At 42.0% G+C, this 20984-nt stretch overlaps 1 protein-coding gene across 1 annotated transcript in view; it reads right to left on the bottom strand.

Moving 5' to 3' along the window:
- NARS1 (asparaginyl-tRNA synthetase 1) overlaps positions 1–20984 on the bottom strand; it is a 963811-nt gene that overhangs the window by 592332 nt on the left and 350495 nt on the right. The window contains exon 8 of the mRNA XM_044087034.1: positions 3377–3463. Coding sequence (XP_043942969.1) covers positions 3377–3463 — 87 coding nt within the window. The remainder of the gene's footprint in view (positions 1–3376; positions 3464–20984) is intronic.

Raw genomic sequence — 20984 nt, 5'->3', positions numbered from 1 at the left:
GGTGGAGGGAATTCTGAGCAGTTTCAAATACCAGTAACTTTTGGCCCAAAACCTCCAGGTGTCTGCTAGAAACCTGAAGATGGAGGAATTTCACCTTTCAACACGACCATGATCCCAAGCATACATCCAATTCAACAAAAGAATAGCTTCACCAAAAGAAAATTTAAGTTTTAGAATGGCCCAGCCAGAGCTCAGACCTAAATCCAATAGAAAATCTGTGGGGTGACCTGAAGAGGCTGTGCACAAGAGATGCCCTCGCAATCTTGACAGATTTGGAGCGCTTCTGCAAGAAGACTGAGCAAATACTGCCAAGTCAAGGTGTGCCATGCTGATAGACTCCTACCCAAAAAGACTGAATGCTGCAATTAAATCAAAAGGTGCTTCAACAAAGTATTAGTTTAAGGGTGTGCACATTTATGCAACCACAGCTTATTGTATGTTTTTTATTTTTTTATATTATTTGTTTTTCAACTGAATTGTAAATGTTACAGGTCACATTAAACGTGGGAAAAGTTTTAAAATTAGTTATTGTGGTCTCATTTTTTTATATCACAAAAACCTGACATTTTAACAGGGGTGTGTAAACTTTTTATATCCACTGTAAGTTACTTCTCCTAAGTTGATCTTAGTTAAAAGACATTTAAGAGTAGTTTCTTTAACACAGTACAAAAGAGCGACATCAATGGCTTTAACTGAATCCCAACACAGTGCTTCCAGTTACTGTATTATCCAGACAGTCACTTCTGAGTATGAAATGTCTTTGAACAGAGAGAGACTACCACAACTTTAAATTAGGTTTAATAGGTTTCACTAATTACATGACATCTTACTTGTACAGATTCTGTAGAGATATTCTGGCTTTGAGGGATTCAAGTCTGTTGTTGATATGTCTTCTATTAAAGTAAACAATTTTATTATGTTTCTATGTTTGTTGAAAGACATGTATGGAGAGAAAGGTGGAGGTCACTGTGGGGAGGTTAAAAAAAAAAAAAAAAAAAAAGGAAGAGTAGGGCCACTATTCAGTCCTAGTTAAATTGAATATATGACCATAGCAAATACAGCACAAGGAATAAAGGGTAGTCATTGATTAAATCTACAAGACAGGATGGTTGGGAGTGGAATAAAAATGGTGTACATTTTACTACAGAATATAGAGTAGACTGAAGATATTTAAAGGAAAAATACAGGCTGAGAGGTCACCTATGAGATCTAGGTAGAGCATAATCTGGCAGTAGAGAAGTGAACATGGCATTATTAGTGTGGGTTTGAGTTGATGTTTAAATTATGCCTAGGGAAAGGACTTCTAGGATGCCAAACTTATTTTTTTATTTAGAAAGTTCCATCAGTTGGTACCCTTTCTAATTTTATTTTTATTTAACATTTGTTTACCAGGAAAGTCTGACTTGGATCTAAGCCAATTTTCAGCAGAGGCCCAGAAAGAAACGCTCCAGACACATGACTTTGTAATGTGAGAGGAAACCGGAGTACCTGGAGAAACCCACATGAATGCAGTGAGGTCATGCAGACTCCGCACAGAAGGCACTCCAGCCAAGAACTGAACCAGAGAACCTCTTGCTGTGAGGCAATAATGCTACCCCCTACACCACTGCACCAATCATATTGTAAAACTTTGCCTTGTGCTTCTACCTTCCCAGATGTCCCCCTTGTGTAGCAGTAAGGTGGGGTGGGATGATGGCATAACGGTTAAGGTTGGGAAGGTGGCCTAATGGTTAAGGTGTTTGCCTTACAAACACAAGGTGCAGGGTTTGAGTCTCAAGGGATAATTGGCTAGGCTTACAATGGCTTACAAGGGCAGTTAGCCTAGTGCTAACCTATGAACCTATAAGGTGTTTACCTTGCAGACACAAGGTGCAGGGTTTGATCATCACATGGGGTAATTGGCTAGGCCTAAAATGGCCCCCAAGGGCAGTTAGCCTAGTACTAATCTATGAACTAATCTATGAACTTAGGTCAGTCTGAGGAACTGAAGAACTAATCTTTAACATCAGCTACAGAAGACAGGTCTCGCTTGGGACAGGAGGTCTGAATTCTTCAGTCAAAAAATGCTTTTTCCTGTCACGCATCTTATATCTAATCCACTATTTTTAATTATGGGGTGGAAAAACTGGTCAGCATGGCAGCCTGATGATACCTGGATTTCCAGTTTAATTCTTGGCTGGGCCGTTCCATTTACCTCCCACATCCCAAAGATGTCCGATAAGAAAAACCAACATTCCTCAACAGTGCTCAAAGGTATGAGTGGAATGTTAACAGTGGGTATGTGCATTGGCTGGCAGATTCTTTAGCGTAGCATCCCTCTTCCTTGTAACTAGTAAGTGCCATGACAAACTCCAGATCCCCTGTGATAGATAAATGAATGATGTGGGCAATCTAAAATGAAAGAATGACTCCTATTTTTGTCTTCCTTTTGGAAACATTTTCCCTTCTTTGAATGTTTATTTCTGGAATACCTTTGGGGAAAAAAGATAAACTAAAAAGAAAAAGCACATAACTTCAATGTTCTACAAAATTTGTGAACAGCTTCCCCTTCTAGTTAAAGCTTTCATATTGCTTTCAAAACAATGTTTACAATTAACATCTAACAAAATATGTGAGCATAAATATTTTGAAGGAATCAGATAGCTACATGAGTACTTGTTTCTTTAGGAAATCATTACACCAGCGATATTATTTTAAATACAAACACCTACAGATGTTCAAAAATCAAGAGAAACACTATAAAATTTGTACTCAACACTGCCAAGATGAAGATTAGGCTCTGACCAATGAAATCTGTCCAACAAAGCACTGAAGAATAGCAAATCAACCATTTACTCTGAGCAGCAAAAAGAATGAAATAGGGTGCATGGCACAGTCTCTTCTATCAAGGATCTTTTTATGGCCTTATCTTAAAGTTGCATGATAGTACACCCTCCATATCAGACTGCTGATAAGATGAGGCCAGAGGACTTGCGTTCCCCATGCACACATTTAATTTCTGCAGCAATGTTCCATATGTGAATATACCCTTCAGATGCCCCCCCCCCCCCCGGCTTAAATTAGTAAATTTCTTTTTATGTTAAAAGATTTACATAACAAAATGAACTGCAGTGTTACTCCCTGAAATCGTACTGTCAGTCAGCTAACATTGACAGAAATTCAAGCCATGTTACCTAAAAGGACAGAAAACTGAAAAATCAAGTAAAATAAGGAATACAGTCACTAAAAAAGGAAATTCACTTAAAAATTAATAGGAAGTAGAGCAATAAACAGACCAACAACTTCACTAAGTTTAGCTTCACTAAAGTACAATTTTATACAACTTTCATGAAAAACATAAGTAATTTGCTTAATAAATAAAGCAACTCTACATTACCTGCTTGCCCTCTGGAACCAATTTCAGTATTCCATATACTGCAACTGAACTCTCTGTAGACAAGACCAGTCCATTGTAACATTGACACTAGAGAAAGAAAACAATGAATAGCTTCTGGTTATTTCAAAAGTACATTCTTAGCACCCTTCCCAAATGAATTCCAAATCTGTTACTGCTCTTACAACAGGAGAGGATATTACGTTCTGACTTGCAGGCAATGTAAATATAATTCTAAGTAAAATCTATCCAAGAAGAAGCTCCAAGCAATCAGGAAATGCATTTTTACTGGTGCCTGCTGAACTACACAAATAAACAAATCACTCGTGATATGTTATAGCACAACACACTTGTGCGAGAACTTAACTGCACTGCAATGAGTGTTGTAGGTAACAGACTCTAGTAACACATGTCTATCAAAGGATTTCCAGCAACCTAAATAAGATCCAATCTAACATCTAGTACAACAATACTGTAAGCAGTAATGAACCACTGTATTCCCTCTAGTTCTTTTTAGAATCTCCTTTTGTTGTCGAGGAGTCACAATATAATGCGCTAGCCCCATCTTCTCCAAAAAACTGTGCATGCTTACCACTATACACATGGACTAAATGACATGTAACCCGAGACACAATGGTAGGCTAAAGCTAAAGCTGGATGCTGCTGTCTAAAACAGTAAGACGGGTGGAAAAATGGGAATACGATGTTCAAAAATTCTGAGCACGCCTAAGCAATAAAGAAAAAGAAATGGGAGTGACGAGATGTTCAAAAATTCTGAGCGCACTCAAATGACAACAAAGTAGTACAAATGTATGTTTTCCTATCAGGTAGTTATAAGCTTTATTTGCCTTATTTCTGAGCTACACAGAGAATGGTGGAATATTAAGTTAGTATCAATAAACAAAAAAGGATGCTGATCAGACTTACAGAAATAAACCTCAGTGAACAATGCTGTGTTGTCTAAGGCAGTCATAAAATTGGGCTTTGAGGAAGGCATTTCCCAGCTAAGCTACTATAGATATGCATGTTCTTTTCGATAAAGTATATACCCAAGGGTCCAAGAATTCTTTCTTGAAACTTTCCCTAAGAATGGTCAAAAGAGTGCTCAAGATACTGCTTTCTATATGCAGTCAACTAACTAATGCAGACAAGCATTATTCACTGTGTCAAGATTAAAAAACTTTTTTTTTGTAAGTAGTAGATATAAAAATTTTCTTTTCAATATAAAGACAATATACAGTCAGAACATACAGAATAAAATGTACCTGCAACAAGTTGGCACTACATAAAACATGAAAATCTTATATACCTCTCCTTAAGAAAGAATATTTTCAGTGGCAGAAGATATCAAAGAAACTAGCTCTATGTAGCGTACCCCCTTTAGCTACCTACTTGTTTTGTGAACCTTACCTAAGCTGATGCCTCTATAATCCTTACTGGTTTTATTATGTCACACAACCAGCATTAAATATTATGAACTTATCTGCCTTCCTTGGACAAACATTAACTGTTTAAAGAACGGATTGGTTAAGAACTTTGCCAGGGAAAAAGTCATTAACAACTACAAGAAAAGTACAGTTTTGTACCTACCATAAATGTAGATGTTCGAAGATCCACATTGCTGCAGTCCTTACTTATGGGTAGTCCGCTGTCCTCGGTCGGGATCTGACATCAGGCCAGGGTATAAAGGCTGCCCCAGATGTCAGAAGGCCAAACCAGAAAGGCCACAGCCAAAAATAGAATACCTCTCAAAAACATGCCCAACAACCACCATCCCTAAAGCATAGCACCAAGTCAAACTACAGTGGGGAAGGAGGAACATCTACATTTATGGTAGGTACAACTGTAGGTACAAGCTTCTTCATCTCACATTGCTGCAGTCCTTACTATGGGTAGAATCCCAAAGCAACGGAAAGGGAGGATGGTAAAATCATAAAGCATTAAAATGCCCTGTAAAATAGCAGTGGCAAATCCAGCCCTAGACTTAGAAAAAAGGGGAGGGTGGAAATGTTTAGAAAAGGTATGCACTGAACTCCAAGTAGCTGCCTCCAAAATGTCTTTTGTAGCTACCCCCCTTAGAAAGGCTGTAGAAGTAGCAGTAACCCTAGTGGAATGAGGCCTGATTCCAGCAGGAATCTCCTTACCATGATGGGAATAGCAGAAAGAAATACAAAACCCAATCCATTCAGAAATAGTTTGTTTTGAAACAGGTTTACCCTGTGAACCCAAAGCAAAAGAAACAAACAACTGCTGAGACTGTCTGAACTCCTTGGTTCTGCTCAAATAATAACTGCCTGTGAATATCCAAAGTATGCAAAATTTTCTCCCTTTATTTTGGGGGTTTGCATAAAAAGTAGGCAAATGAATAGTTTGATTTAAGGCCACACTAGAAACCACTTTAGGCATAAAGGAAGGACTAGTACGCAAAGATACCCTATCCTTATGAAAAATCAGGAAAGGCTCCACTGCCATGAGGGCCTGTAATTCAGAAACCCTTCTTGCAGAGGTAATGGCCAACAAAAAGCAGTTTTCCATGACAAATACTTTAACGTAGCTGCAGGCTCAAAAGGTTGTAGAGTAAGTTTTTCCAACACAAAATTGAGATCCCAAGCAGGAGTAGGAGCGGGGTCTTATATTCTTTGCCCTCTAAGAAATTGCTTAAACCAAGGATGAGAGAATAAAGGAGGGTCACAATCATAGTGAGCAGAAATGGCTGCAGCATGGACCTTTATTGAGGAGAAAGACAAACCCTTGTCCAATAATTCAGTAAGATATTGAAGAGCAACACTTAAATCAGGTTTGGAGACATCAAAGTCCTTTCCTTTGCTCCAAATAAAAAATCTCCTCCATTTATCAGAACTTTCCTGGTACTAGGCCTCCTGGCCTCCAAAATAACATTCAAAACTTGTTGTGGAATCTGAGACCCTCCAGAGTCTAAAACAGAATATGCCAGGCTGTTAGATGCAGAGACTGAACCTTGACATTGAGGAAGTGACTGTCCTCTTGTGACAAAAGGTGCGGAATCAAAGGCAGAGGCCATGGAGGTTCTCGTACTAAACTCCTCAGTAGTGGGTACCAGTGTTGTCGAGGCCAATCCGGTGCTATCAAAATCATGGTTGTCTTGTCTTGTCTTGTCTGGTCTTCAAAAGTACCTTGGGAAGAAGAGGCAGAGGTGGAAAGGCATATACATGCAGATTGTTCCAACTGAATGATAGCACCTTCCAAGCTGTGTGATGAAACATTTTTGTGCAAAACTTTGGCAACTGGTAATTTAGTGGAGAAGCAAACAGATCTATGTCTGGAGTTCCCCATAACACTGTCAACTGTTGGAATACATGAGGATCCAATTTCCACTCGTGAGGATCCACTATTTGTCTGCTCAAGGCATCTGCTAAGGAGTTCTGTGCTCCTGGTAGAAACCTTGCCTGAAGATTGAGGTGTAGATTGAGAGCAGTTTCCCACAGAATCATCGCTTGCCTGCAAAGAGGGTAAGAATGGGTTCCCCCCTGTTTGTTGATGTACCACATGACAGTAGTGTTGTCTGTTTGAATCAACACCTGCCCTGGGTGAAGTAAATCTTTGAAAGCCATCAATGCAAACTGGACTGCTAACATTTCCTTCAAGTTGATATGTAAATGTTGGAGTATGACAGGCCATGTGTTTTGCACCCATTTTCCATTGAGGTGTGCTCCCCAAGCCTTGTCCGAGGCATCTGTCGTTAGAATCTGACCCGCCTCTGGCTGGGTCACAGAGAGTCCCTTGTTTAGGTGACATTCCTGAGCCCACCACAAAAACTCCTTCTGAATGCAAGGTATTATCTGAATGACAGTGTCTAGATCTTGGCAGTGCTGTGTCCATACATTTTTGAGATACCATTGAAGCTTCCTCATATGCAATTTGGCATTGGGAAGCACCAGAATACAAGATGCCATGAACCCCAAGGCTTGAAGGACTGTCCTTGCAGTCAGCCTGGACCGTAGAGACATTCGATGGAAATAAAGAGAAAGGCTTCTTTGTTTGTCCAAAGGCCATCTGGGAAGCTGTATTCAGTCTCACACCCAGAAAGCACATGTCCTGAGAAGGTACTAGACTGGACTTTGTTTCGTTCACAGAATACCCTAGGCATCTTAACACTGCCATCACATACTGTAGATGATGAAGAAGTTCTTTCTTGTGCAATAATCAGGCAGTCGTCCAAATAAGGATAAATCTGTATTCCTCTTAGTCTGAAAAATGCTATTACTGGAGCCAGAATCTTTGTGAACACTCTGGGCGCAGTAGATAAGCCAAAGGGCAATGCAGAGAACTGATAATGTAAATTTCCAGCCCAAAAACGCAGGTACCTCCTGCAACTGGGCCTGATAGGAACATGAAGGTAAGCCTCTTTGAGATCCAGAGTAACCATCCAGTGATCTTTTCCCAACAGAGGTAAAAGTTGTTGTAAAGTCAGCATCGTGAACTTTGGAATGTCCAGGTAAGTGTTGAGGATAGATAAATCCAAAATTGGTCTCCACGTGTTCCCTTTCTTTGGAACTAGAAACAGAATAAAATCCTAGGCCCACTTCTGACAGAGGAACTGGCTGTATAGCTCCTATTTGAAGAAGCAAAGAAATTTGTCTGTGAGCCTCTATCCTTTGCCGAGGGACGTCTGGCATGCCTTTGAAAGGAGGCATGGTATGGAAATAGAACTTGTAACCTCGGTTTATAATGTCCAATACCCATTTGTCCTGGGTGACTAAATGCCAATTTTGCTTGAAAAGAGCCAACTTTCCTCCCAAAGGAGCTGCCAGGCAAGAAGAATCTGGCAGCTGAAAATGCAGGTCATTGGGCCTGTTTACAAAAGGACTGGCCCCTGCCCTCACCAGCAGATTGAGCAGGCGAACTCCATTGTCTCGGCCTGAAGGTACTCTGAGCTCTGCCCCTACCACGCCTAGATCTACCCCTAGACTGAGAATCAGAAGCCCTTAGTAGGCCAATTTCTACTAAACTTTGGAGGTTGTACCTGCAAAAAATCTTTAACAGTCTGCATAGACTTAGCTTTGTCTTCCATTTTCTTTAAGACGGACTCCACAGGAGGACCAAACAAAACTTCAGATTGTAAAGGGGCATCCAGAATTCTAGACTTAACATGCTCAGACAAATTCTGATCCTTTGAACCAGTGGCAGCCACCCTAGAAGAAGCCTGTAAAGCATCAAAACCACATTGCAAGGAGTGCTTACCCACCTGTTCAGAAACATGCACTATATCCTGCAATTCTTTACACTCTATGCCCTCCAGCATCCACTTTAGATCTTAGCTGAGAAAGGAGGAAATTCTGATACTTCAACATATGAAACTGGCAGTTTAAAGCTCTCATTGCTAAAGTAGAAGAGGTATACACCTTCTTACCCCATCTATCCAAAGCTCTAGCTTCCTTATCCAGAGGAACCGGATTCTAACAACAGAGGCTCTAACTGACTAATAGTTTCGAGCCTCAGGCACCCTGTAATACCTGTCCGGTTTAACTGGGGCAGGGGGCACAGAATCTGGATTAAGGGAAGCTTCCAAGAAAACATCTGAAACAACATCCAAAACCGGAGGTATAGCTAAGGGTCTATGCTGTGGTAAAAACAAGAACTCCCTGAGTCTCTTCCGTGAATCAGAGTAATCCTGCCCCTCCCACTTAAAATGCTCCCTCATAGAATGCAGAGTTTCTGAAAATGAAAAATCCTCTGGAGGAGAAGCAGAAGGAGTGGAATCCTCTGCATCAGAATCAGAATAAGGAGGGAAATCTTGAATGTCTTCAGCAGAAGACTCTGAATCATCTGAGGCCTGCTCCAAACTTTCCAACTCTGGCTCCATCCTGGGCCTCTTATCAGGAGGGGGCATAGAACCTCTAATTAAAGTAATCAAATCCTCTGCCATTTTAAGCATATGCTTTTTAGGCACAGACCCTGAAGAACCAGAACTGACACCAGAGGAAGGCAAGACAGACCTGCCCTTAGAAGTAGCCTTAGAAACAGTAGAGGGCCTAACCACCTTAGGCATAGAAGGGAGAATAGTAACCTGAGAGGCCCCTTCAGCCTGACCTGCCTCCTGAGAGGCCACATCCTGTAAAATCAAAGTTTCCCCTGGGACTCAACAGAAACTTCAGCCGGATCCACCTGTTCAGCTGTAGCTTGAATCATCCTGCCTAGGCTTTAAAGATTTGTCTTTGCGCTTCTTAGTAGAAGCAGGCGAACATCCGACGGCATATTGTAATTACACCTCTTGCCAAAGACTAACCTCCAGACAAGGAATACAAAGCAGTGGTAATATCTGTTTCCCACAAGAAATATAATTATTCACTTTTTCTGACATCCGTAAGTAACTGAGGCAAGAAAACAAAAATATTAACTTGGTATCGGTCTGAAACTAAAATTTCAGAGACCATTTATACCCTGGATGTCAGATCTTGGTATTCGGGCCGACCGAGGACAGCGGACTACCCATAAGTAAGGACTGCAGCAATGTGAGATGAAGAACATCTGATAATTCTCAAGACATTTAGATATGTTTTATTCTCTTGTGTCATACCATGTTCTACTAATGTTTGGGGGCTCTCACTTTCAGAGAAATTGTACTACCAACTCTAGTAAGGAATGGATATGCTACAGCACTTGCCACTCATTTCCTTTTTTTCCCCAAAACAGCAGTGTTCGTGGCACAACAGGTAGCATATTCACCCTTGGAGCAGAAGGCTGAGGTTTCTATTTTCACACGAGGTAGACCAACTGCTGATACTGCAGTGCAGCATAAGGTGTGTTGCACTCCTGAGTGTGTCACCTTTCAGATAAGATGTCAAACCTAGGCCTAATCTGCATGACTTTGTGGTAGCTCAGATGAATGTAAACGATCCCATGGCACCTACTTAAAGTGTAATCGAAGTTCCCAGATGCCTTAGCCAAATTTCCCTTACTACTACAAATACCACGTAGGATCGCCCTTGAAAAGAAACCATGAGCGTAGTAGGTCTAACCTGGTCAAAAATAAATAAAACAAAATCTCCACCTCTATTGAGATAGATAAAGCATCTAATATACAGAAAAGAGAGCCATGAAACACTGATTTTGTTTGATGACTGTTTACTTGGTATGGTTTGAGTTTAAACTTTGTTACAACAAGAAGGTCTTAGCAGTTTGATGAAGCCCCAGACAGTGAAACAGACCTACTCTTAATATTTAAAATACATTCTCAAATTTGTAGACCATGTTTAGCATTTGCTTCTGCAAACATTATGGCATCATGCCCCAAAGATACAAGCATGCACAAAATGACAGGCATTACATGACATGTCTTATTACCTATAACTGCCAAGTACAATTCCTAGAGTATCATTTTCCTACAATATTTAAGATGCTTTCAGAAACCTGTTTTGGCCTCTTGGTCACCATTGGAAGGGACAAGACCATCTGCCATTTAATGCCTTCCTCAGCCTGCAAAGAGGCTTCCTTCTCTTCTGTGTGGAATAGGAAGAGAAAGGAGGAAGGAAGTGCCGTGCAGATCATAAAGATCCTCTAAAGTGGTGATGGCCTGCTTCGGCTTTTCAGAAGACTAGCTAAAGAACATCCTCTTTAAACTGGGTATTCAAGGAGGACTTTCTAAGCTCCTCCTCAAGGGAGAATAAGCACATTAAGTCTGCAGTCCCTAACCACAGCTCCAGCACAGCTGAAACTGCACAGGAAAGCCAAGATGGACCTGTTTACAGAATCATCATTATGGCAATGTTCATACCCAATAAAAAGAGTTCACTCTTGGGCGATTTACATGGCAGAGCTCCTAGCAGGCAAAACTTACTAGGTAGCCACTCTCAAGGGAACATACCTGAAGACAGTAAGCCTGAAAGAAGACATGGGCATGGATACTATGTTAAGCTACAGTGGTCTGCAAACTTGCTCAAGCGTTACTAAGTTGCTGTGGCAAAGATAATTTGTTTCTTATTTGGGTAGCTGGTGGAAGACCTTTTTCTGCCACTAACTGGGTCATGACAATTACATAATATAGACTCTGCAAAAGAAAAATTAAATGCAAATTGAATGTGGACTTGCACAAAATACAAAACTAGCATCTACTTTTGGTGTGGGTGGGGGAGACAGTGAGTGAGATGGACCATCTAGAAAGGGTGTTTACTAACCTTCCTGCACAACTCTGATAAACAAGTAACATAAAAATTAATTTGCTTCTCCTCATACAATTTCCAAGCTGCCTGTGGACAGCCATGCAAAGGAGAAGTTACTCCTGATGGTTAGCATATTTCAGGAAGAAGACAGAACCTACTGATGGACTGAGTGGATTTCTGTTGCAACCACCAACATACAAATACCTTTCTTTGTAGAAAATCAACTAGGGATATTTTACATAAAAAGACAGGAAGAACCAAGATTCTCGTAGCGGTTGTATGAACTACTGTAAAGAGATCTTCAAAAAGTACAGTTTTGTACCTACCATAAATGTAGATGTCCGATAGATATGCAACTGCAGTCATAACATATGGGTTGTCCTGCCTCAGGCAGCCCTCGGTCGGCCGAATTCCAAAGTCCGGGTCCGGCGCCGGCTGGTGTCGCCTCCTCTCCGACGTCACAACGGCTGGAGTATAAAGGCATCAGCCGACGCCATCTTCTTCAGTGTTTCTTGCCCCAGATGCCAGGTGCCCTCCTAAGAAGGCTAAATTTGGTAATGGATAAAAATAATCCCAAACATGCACAACAGTAATAAACAGATACACCATAGGAAATACACCCAGCTAATGGGATAAGGGGTAGGGACCCAAAAAAGAAGGATACAGAGGGGTAGGAGGGTGGGAAAATCCGACTGCAGTTGCATATCTATCGGACATCTACATTTATGGTAGGTACAAAACTGTACTATGTCCTTTAAGAATGCAACTGCAGTCATAACATATGGGTTGAATACCATAGCCAGGCTCGGGGTGGATGGGTCTATGATAAGGATGGTGTAGCTAAAATCCCCTGCAAGACTGCCGAAGCAAAGCCTGCTCAGGATCTGGAGTATAACGGCAGGTTGTAGTGCTTGGTAAATGTATGCACGGAGCTCCATGTAGCAGCCTCTAAAATGTCTTTTGTTGCCACTCCTATTAGGAAAGCTGTGGAAGTGGCTAAAGCTCTAGTGGAATGTGGCCTAATATTGACTGGCACACCTTTTCCATGGAATGAATAGCAGAATCTGATGCAATGTCCAATCCATTTTGAAATTGTTTGTTTGGAGATTGCTTTTCCTTGTACTCCAGCAGCATAGGCTACAAACAGTTGGTGAGACTTTCTGGTGGCCTTAGTTCTGTCCAAGTAGTAACATAGTTGTCTGTGTATGTCCAAAGTATGCAGTAGTTTTCCCCCCCTATTTTGAGGATTGGGGAAGAATGTAGGCAGGTGAATAGCTTGATTTAGAGACACCCTGGAAATAACTTTTGGCATGAATGTAGGATTTGTTCTTAGAGAAACTCTGTCTTGATGGAAAATGAGGAAGGGAGGCACTGCCATGAGTGCCTGAATCTCCGAAACTCTTCTTGCAGATGTGACTGCCAATAAAAAGACCGTCTTCCATGAAAGAAATTGCATTTCTGAAGTTGCTGCTGGTTCAAATGGAGGAAGAGTTAATTTTTCCAACACATAATTGAGGTCCCATGCAGGTACTGGCCGTTTTCTGGGAGGTTTGATATTCTTTATCCCTCTTAGAAACTGTCTTAGCAGAGGATGTGAAAACACTGGAGGGTCACAGTTGTATTTTGCTGAGATTGCTGAGGCATGAATCTTTATTGAAGAGTATGAGAGTCCAGTATGAAAAAGTTCTGCCAAGTATTCTAATATCTGAGGCATACTCGGTAATGCTTTGTCCTGACCCCTGTTGGCATTCCAGATGCTGAATCTCTTCCACTTGGCTAAATAGGTTTTTCTGGTGGAAGGTCTGCGTGCTTCCAGCAAGATCTCTTGAACTGATTTGGAAAGAGAGTTAGGTGGAGAAATCATGGTAGCCTCCAGGCTGTCAGATGTAATGTGTTCAGGTCTTGATGTACAGTCCTGTAATTGTGTTGTGTTAAGAGTAGGGGCCATAGGGTCAGAGGCCATGGTTTGGTCCGAGTTATGGTCAATAGCAATGGGTACCAGTGTTGCCTTGGCCAGTCCGGAGCTATCAAGATGCCTGCTGGTTGTTCTGCTTTGATCTTCAGTATCACCTTGGTCAGCAGATGCAGAGGAGGGAATGCATAAATTTTTAGAGAATTCCAGCTGAAGGAGAGAGCATCCATTTTCCAGGCTAGAGAATGGCGAGTCCTTGTGCAGAACTTTTCCAGATGATGATTTAAGTGGGAAGCAAAAAGATCTACGTCCGGTCTTCCCAATGTCTTCGTCAGTTCAGAGAAAATGTGAGGGTGCAGCATCCATTCGTGTGGATCCATTAAATTTCTGCTCAGCTGGTCCGCCAGTACATTGTCCTTGCCTGGTACAAACTGGGATTGTAAATGTATCTTCAGGCTCAGAGATTTTTCCCAGAGAAGCATTATTAGTCTGCAGAGGGGATAAGAATGAGTGCCTCCCTGCTTGTTTATGTACCACATGACAGTGGTGTTGTCTGTCCTTATTAGCAAATGCCCTTGTTGTAGTGATTTTTCGAAAGTTTCGATTGCATGTATCACTGCCAACATCTCCTTTTGGTTTATGTGCAGATGCCTTTCCTTTGGCATCCAAAGACCTTGAATGCATCTACCCTCCATGTGCGCCCCCCATCCATGGTCTGAGGCATCTGTTGTAATCATTTGGCCTGCTTGAGGTCTGTTGAAAGACATGCCTTTGTTTTGCTGACTGGCTTGAGCCCACCATAAGAATTCCTTTTGTAGACATGGAATAAGTGGGATTATGTCCTCTAGGCTTTGGCTGTGTTGAGACCATAAGTTTTTTAAATACCATTGCAGCTTTCTCATATGGAGTCTTGCCAAAGGTATCAGAAGGATGCAAGATGCCATGAACCCCAGGGCCTGCAGGATTTTCCTTGCAGTCAGCTGGGAGAGTTTTGCTAGGCCTTTGAAGTACTCTGGTAAATGCTGCTGCTTTTCCTCTGTGAGGTAGGCCATTTGGTTTTCTGTGTCCAGTTTGGCTCCTAGGAAGATAATCTGTTGGGATGGCAGTAGTTTTGACTTCTGAATGTTGACTGTGTATCCCAAGGCCTGCAGTAGATGCATGACATAGTCCAAATTTTCTTTTAAGGTTTGTTTGTGGTCTGCTTGTATGAGGCAGTCGTCCAGGTAGGGGTATATTTGAATCCCCTGCAGTCTGCAGTATGCCACTACTGATGCCAGGCATTTCGTGAACACTCTGGGTGCAGTAGATAAGCCAAACGGCAATGCTGAGAATTGATAATGCTCTGTCCCTGCAAGAAATCTGAGGTATCTTCTGCAGCTTTGTCTGATTGGGACATGCAGGTATGCCTCCTTGAGGTCCAGAGTGACCAGCCAAGACCCCTTGCCCAGCATGGGAAGGAGTTGCTGCAACGTCAGCATTTTGAACTTTGGCACCATGAGAAAAGTGTTTAGAGTTGACAAGTCCAGTATGGGTCTCCATTTGTTTTCTTTTCTTGGAAAAAGGAACAGTCTTGAATAAAATCCCTGGCCTTGCTCCTGAGGAGGAACCCTTTCTATTGCTTTTATACTTAACAGCTTGGAAACTTGAGTGAGCGCCTCTGCCCTTTGATGATGTGGCAGGTTTGGCATGCCTTGTCTTATTGGTAATGTGTGGAAGTGGAATCTGTAACCTTTGTCTATCAAATCCAGAATCCAGTTGTCCTTGGTTAGGATATGCCAGTTTTGAGATAATAAGGATAATTTTCCGCCCAAAGGTGCTTCTCTTTGAACCTTTGTAGGTGGTACGAAAGTCAAGTCATTGTGATTGTCCTTGTGGTGCAGCTGAACTGTCTGCGCCACTTCTTTGATTTGGAGGATGCCATTGGCGGCCCCTGTAAGATCCTCGGTATTGCCCTCTACCTCGGGCACGTCTGCTTTTTCCCCTTTGAAACTTGTCTGAGCCGGGGAAGGACCAATTCTTTGAGGGCCAGTTTCTGCTGAATCTGGGTGGCTGAACCTGAAGGAAATCCTTGACTGTCTGTACTGACTTTGCTTTTTCCTCTATGGATTTCAGTACATCTTGTGCATTAGCACCAAACAGCTTCTGTTTTTCCAGAGGTGCATCAAGTAACTTTACTTTAACATGGTCAGGCAAAGACTGATCCTTTAACCAAGCATGTCTACGTATCACAGCCCCAGTCACAGCTGCCCTACATGAAGCTTCCAATGCATCTTAACCACACTGAAGAAAATGGTTATTAACCTGCTGAGTGTTATGTATATGATCCTGCAATGCCTTTTTATGAATAGGCTCAGGAGAGGCTAACTTTTTCTGTAAATCATCCAGGAGAAAATCTTGGTACTGAAACATGTGAAAAAGGCAGTTAAGTGACCTCATGGCTAGGGTAGTAGAGGTATATACTTTTTTACCCCATCTCTCCAGGGACCTTGCTTCTCTGTCCGCTGGCAGAGGGTTTTTGGCAGAGGAGGTAGCCACCTCCTTGGGGCCCTGTGAAATAGTTTCTAGATCCACAGAGTGGGCCTTAAAAAGGTGCTTTTGAGTGTCAGGGACCCTATAATATCTGTCCGGCTTGACAGGAGCAGGAGGAAGAGAATCAGGGTTAGCACTGGAGTCAGAGAAAACATCATCCAAAACATCCATAACAGGTGGAACAGCCAAAGGTCTGTGCTGGGGAAGCTTGAGGAAGGTACGAAGCCTTTTCCTGGAGTCAGAGAATTCCTGACCCTGCCATTGGAAATGTTCCCTCATGGAATGCAGGACTTCACCAAAGGAGAAATCCTCTGGAGGGGAGGCAGAGGGAATTGATTCCTCAGCATCAGAGTCCTCGTAGGCCTGGAAGGATTCTTCTTGGGTATCAGAATGCTCAGAATCCCCAGAGGCTTCATCCGAAGAGAGGTCGTCCACCTGCTCAGTTCTAGGCCTTTTCTCTGCAGGTAGCTGAGAACCCCTGTCCGGATGAGGCTGAGTCCCCCTGATAAGGGAAACAAGATCTGCAGCCAGAGACATGATCTGCTTATCAGATGAAGGGGCCTGGGCAGCAGGTTTAGGATGGGCCTTGGCCTGACTGGCGGCCTTAGCACGTGCAAAGGCCTTGATGGACATGGATACAGGAGGCCTAGTAGTCCCATGTGCAGGCGTAACCTTGTCCACAGAAATGGTGTCGGGTAGATCCAGAACTTCGGTTTCCGGAGGAAAATCAACAACCAGCACCAGAGAGATCTCTGAGACCGAAGGTCGTGTTAACTCTGTGTCGTCTGCCTGGAGCGGTGGATTTACCACTTCCGAAAGGACCGGAGCACTAGCAGAGGGTTTAGCAGTAGCATCGGTAGTGGACGCTGGCCGAGGGTGTCGGTCCCGGTCCTTGCGTTTTTTAGCAGATTGGGTTGTCGGTTGATCCGACGGCATGATATACGCAAAAGATTCACCGAAAAAGTCCTCGGCGAATTCTGCCCGGCGCCTGAGAGTGCGCTTATTAAAGCAAGCACAGGCAGCACAGGCCGAGACGTCGTGGTCTGGGCCCAGGCAAGGAAGGCAGAGAGAATGGAAGTCCTTATGAGGTATTTGTTTACCACAAGACAAACAATTATTAACTTTCTCAATTTGTTCCGACATCGGCTGAGGCAAGAATAAATGTTCCCCAAAGGGGTACTTAGCTTTTAGATGACTTCGGTACTGAAAACACAGGAGCTGACCGACCGGCACTTGCGAACTACTTCTGCTTCGGGCACCACGCGGCAAGAAAGACTGAAGAAGATGGCGTCGGCTGATGCCTTTATACTCCAGCCGTTGTGACGTCGGAGAGGAGGGGACACCAGCCGGCGCCGGACCCGGACTTTGGAATTCGGCCGACCGAGGGCTGCCTGAGGCAGGACAACCCATATGTTATGACTGCAGTTGCATTCTTGAAGGACATCAAGAATTTCAAGTCTGGGGAAGCAGCAGGTTAAAAATGGTGAAAGAGTAAGCTTCTCAAGCACAAAACTGTCCCATTGAGGAAATGGAGGTGTAAAGGGCAGAAGTTGAAGGTTCTTTGTAGAAAGGCCTTTCAGTTTTTCAAATTATTTGCAGAAAGGCCTTACAGATATTCAAAGTTACTAACAAAATAGAATCTTGTTCAGAATGGCAGCTGAAAACAGACACCAAGAAGAATCTGGGATGGTGTAGTAACCCTAAAACGGAATTAGAAGTTCTGAGAGTAACAGCAAACCATTTCTAACAGAAGGTCCTTTAAGTAGGTTGCTGGACTAAGGTGATGAAAGGCCAATCTAATATACCCAGATCCTTACCTACCACTGGAAATGGAGCAGCCAAAGCTGCTGGTTTCAAGGCAAGTCTGTCAGAAGCTTCTAGCATTCTTTGATGGGTGAGATTACAGTGTCTTGGGAAGGATGCAGTCTCAATTTTGGAAAGAAAGACAGAAAAAGAATCTCACTGGCTATAACGGGTGCTGGCAGGATTATTTTTACACTGTGCATTCTAGCTTTTTGGATGAACCTCATTATCAGAGAAAATGGCAGAGGGGCACAAATGGTTCTCTAGGCAAGGGTAGAAAAGGGCATCTTTTCCATGATCTCGGACAGGGATCAGTAAAAAGATGTTATGGCACTTAGTGATGGTTGTACAGGCAAACAAGCTGCAGATAAAATGGCACCAGAGACAAAAGATCTCCTTGCCAACATCTGGAAGAATGACCACCCATGAGGCATTAAAAGGCATTAACTCAATCTGTCTGTTTGGGAAAGACTCTTCCTTAAAGGTGCATTCCTAACACAAAACATGGGGCTGGACAGCATATTGCCGCTCCCTTGTAACTTTTTACCTGCTACTTCAGCAGTATGTTCTTTCCAACTGATGTACCACACTACAGTGACACTGCCAGACTTGAAGGACATTACTTATTTATGTATTGAGTTTTGAAATGCCAAAAGGGAAAGAAACACTAATCTGGCAGCTATTGCACAAGTTTAAGGCTATGAACAGTTAACAAGTTACCTCCATTTGCTTACTGTGCAACTCTGAGCAAGTCAATTAACCAAATAGTTCTGTAAGACAGTTGGGATATTGTGCTAGGCACCTCAACAGTCTCACTGACTGCATACCTAGTAATACCCTATGAACCTTACCTCCAGGACAAATATCTGTAAATGGAACTCCTGGGAGGTTTATGTCCCTTGAACAATTCATCCTTTGAAACATTCACATCCCACATTAAATGCATCTGTTGCTTATGAGGTTTAAAACTCAAATGGGATCCCTGTGAAAGGTTTTTGCTAATTCAGTCAAACCAATGAGAGTGTCATGTCTTGTAGAATCAAGTGGAATGATTAACTGAATTTGATTTCCAAGACCACTGCATTCCAAGGATAGAGGGGGGCCTTCATAAGAAGCTTACAGCGAAACAAACATACCTCTCAACCTCCAGGCATTAAAAATCTTATCAAAGACCTTTAGAAATCATAGCAAAGGGACAAAAAGAGTAGCATGCTCTTATTTTTCACAACAGAATGTCTTTATATAACAGATTCTACATAAGTAGTGGAATTGATGTTTTGTATTGGCTTAGATTATGTATTCAATAACGTATGTACTCGTAAGGTCCGATTTTATGAGGAACATCATAAATCTCAAAGGAGCAAGGCTAAATCTAATGGTCAAAATCATAGCACTATACCTATATCATAGCAGTTTAGACATGTACATATAAATGGGCATGACCATGACTTTATTAAAGTCTTTAAAAGAACAGTCCTATAAAACTGTAGGACAGAAGCTGCTTGCTTAATGGACAGAATTCTATCAACAGGCAAAAACTTGCGAGAAACTGTTGTATCCAGGAACACACTATGAATACTAAAATTTGAAGAGGGTTAAAACTGGCCTTTGCAAAGTAAAGTGAAACCCAGACGAGAACAGGCTGAAGATTGCAGTAGCATGCAGCCAGTCATCAAGAAAGGGACTCCTACAGCCTGAAATGGGCTACAGCTGTAGAGGTACCTCTACTGAAGATGCTGGGAGCAGAGGTGAGACCAACAGAAGTGTCCACAAATGGTAGTGAGGGACTCATCTCCCCTTTGTAATTCCTTGTGAAGTGGTCATCTGGAGGTTCAAAATGGGTGTCTTCTCTCTTTTTGATAGACATGTGAGGACAGAATGCTCCCTGGCCATTCAAAAGATTTAATTGAGAATCAATGCACTTAAACCACAGAGATACAGGACAGGTTTCAGGTCTTTGGTTTTCCCTTTGCTAAAAGAAAATGATACAATATCTAAAAGCTTTCTCAATCTGGTGGGTCTTCCTTCATGAAGAGCTTATGCACCACCTTGGGACTAATTTCAGACCTGTTAGAATGTCTAGTAAAGTTACCAAATGAATCTGAGGACATGTATGAAATACAATGAGAATAACCAGATACCATATATTTCTGACCCAATTTTTATCACCACCACCATTTTTCTATATAGGGTTGTGGTGTTGCAGCAAATGTTGACACCTCTTTCTATTCAGATTCACTTTCCTACCTTCTTTGACAGTGAAGTCTGACAGTTGCAAGTCATTTTACAATAAAGTACAGTTGTGTACACTTGCATGTAGATGTTAGAGTGTATTCACTGTTGTAGTCATCAAATTTGGGTTATCTGCTTGCAGTAGCCTTAAGTCGGCCTGATTATCAAAGTCTTGGGTCCTGCGTCGGTTGCTGTCTCATCTTCCGTGACGTCATGTAGTCAGGGGGATAAAGCATGCAGCAGACGCCATTACATCAGGTTATCTTGCCCCAGATGTCAGGTGCCTCCCTAATGGGAAGCAATTATATATATATATATATATATATATATATATATATACATATATACATATATATATATATATATATATATATATATATATATATATATATATATATATATATATATATATACACATATACATACATATATATATACATATATATATATATATATATATATATATATATATATATATATATATATATATATATATATATACACACACACACACACATACATACATACATACATACATATACACACATATATACACACACACACACACACACACACACACACACACACACACACACACACACACACACACACACACACACACAAGGTTACACCTCCAACAAAAAAACAAATACACCAAAAAGCTTTTAAGCATAGTAAAGGAGAGTAGAGGTATAGCCAAAAGAGGTCAGGGAGCTGGAGGGAGGGTAACCAGGACTGCAACAGTGAATACACTCGAACATCTACATTTTGTACACAACTGTACTATGTTCTTCGTGTTTCACTGTTGCAGTCATCACATTTGGGTAGATTCCCAAAGCTAAGGATAGGAAGAGGAATTTAGACAGCATTAGGACCAGCTATAAGAGCCTGCAAGACTGCAGTGGCAAAGCCAGCTCTGGATTTAGAAAAAGTTGGTTAATGGTAATGCTTGGTGAAAGTATGTACAGAACTCCAGGTAGCAGCTTCTAGGATGTCC

Source organism: Protopterus annectens, chromosome 1.part1 (assembly GCF_019279795.1).
Source record: "Protopterus annectens isolate FY-2018-M chromosome 1.part1, PAN1.0, whole genome shotgun sequence".
In the NCBI taxonomy this organism is placed as follows: domain Eukaryota; kingdom Metazoa; phylum Chordata; order Ceratodontiformes; family Protopteridae; genus Protopterus; species Protopterus annectens.
Note: the sequence above shows the minus strand (reverse complement) of the source record. Positions and strands in the feature narration are given on the sequence as shown.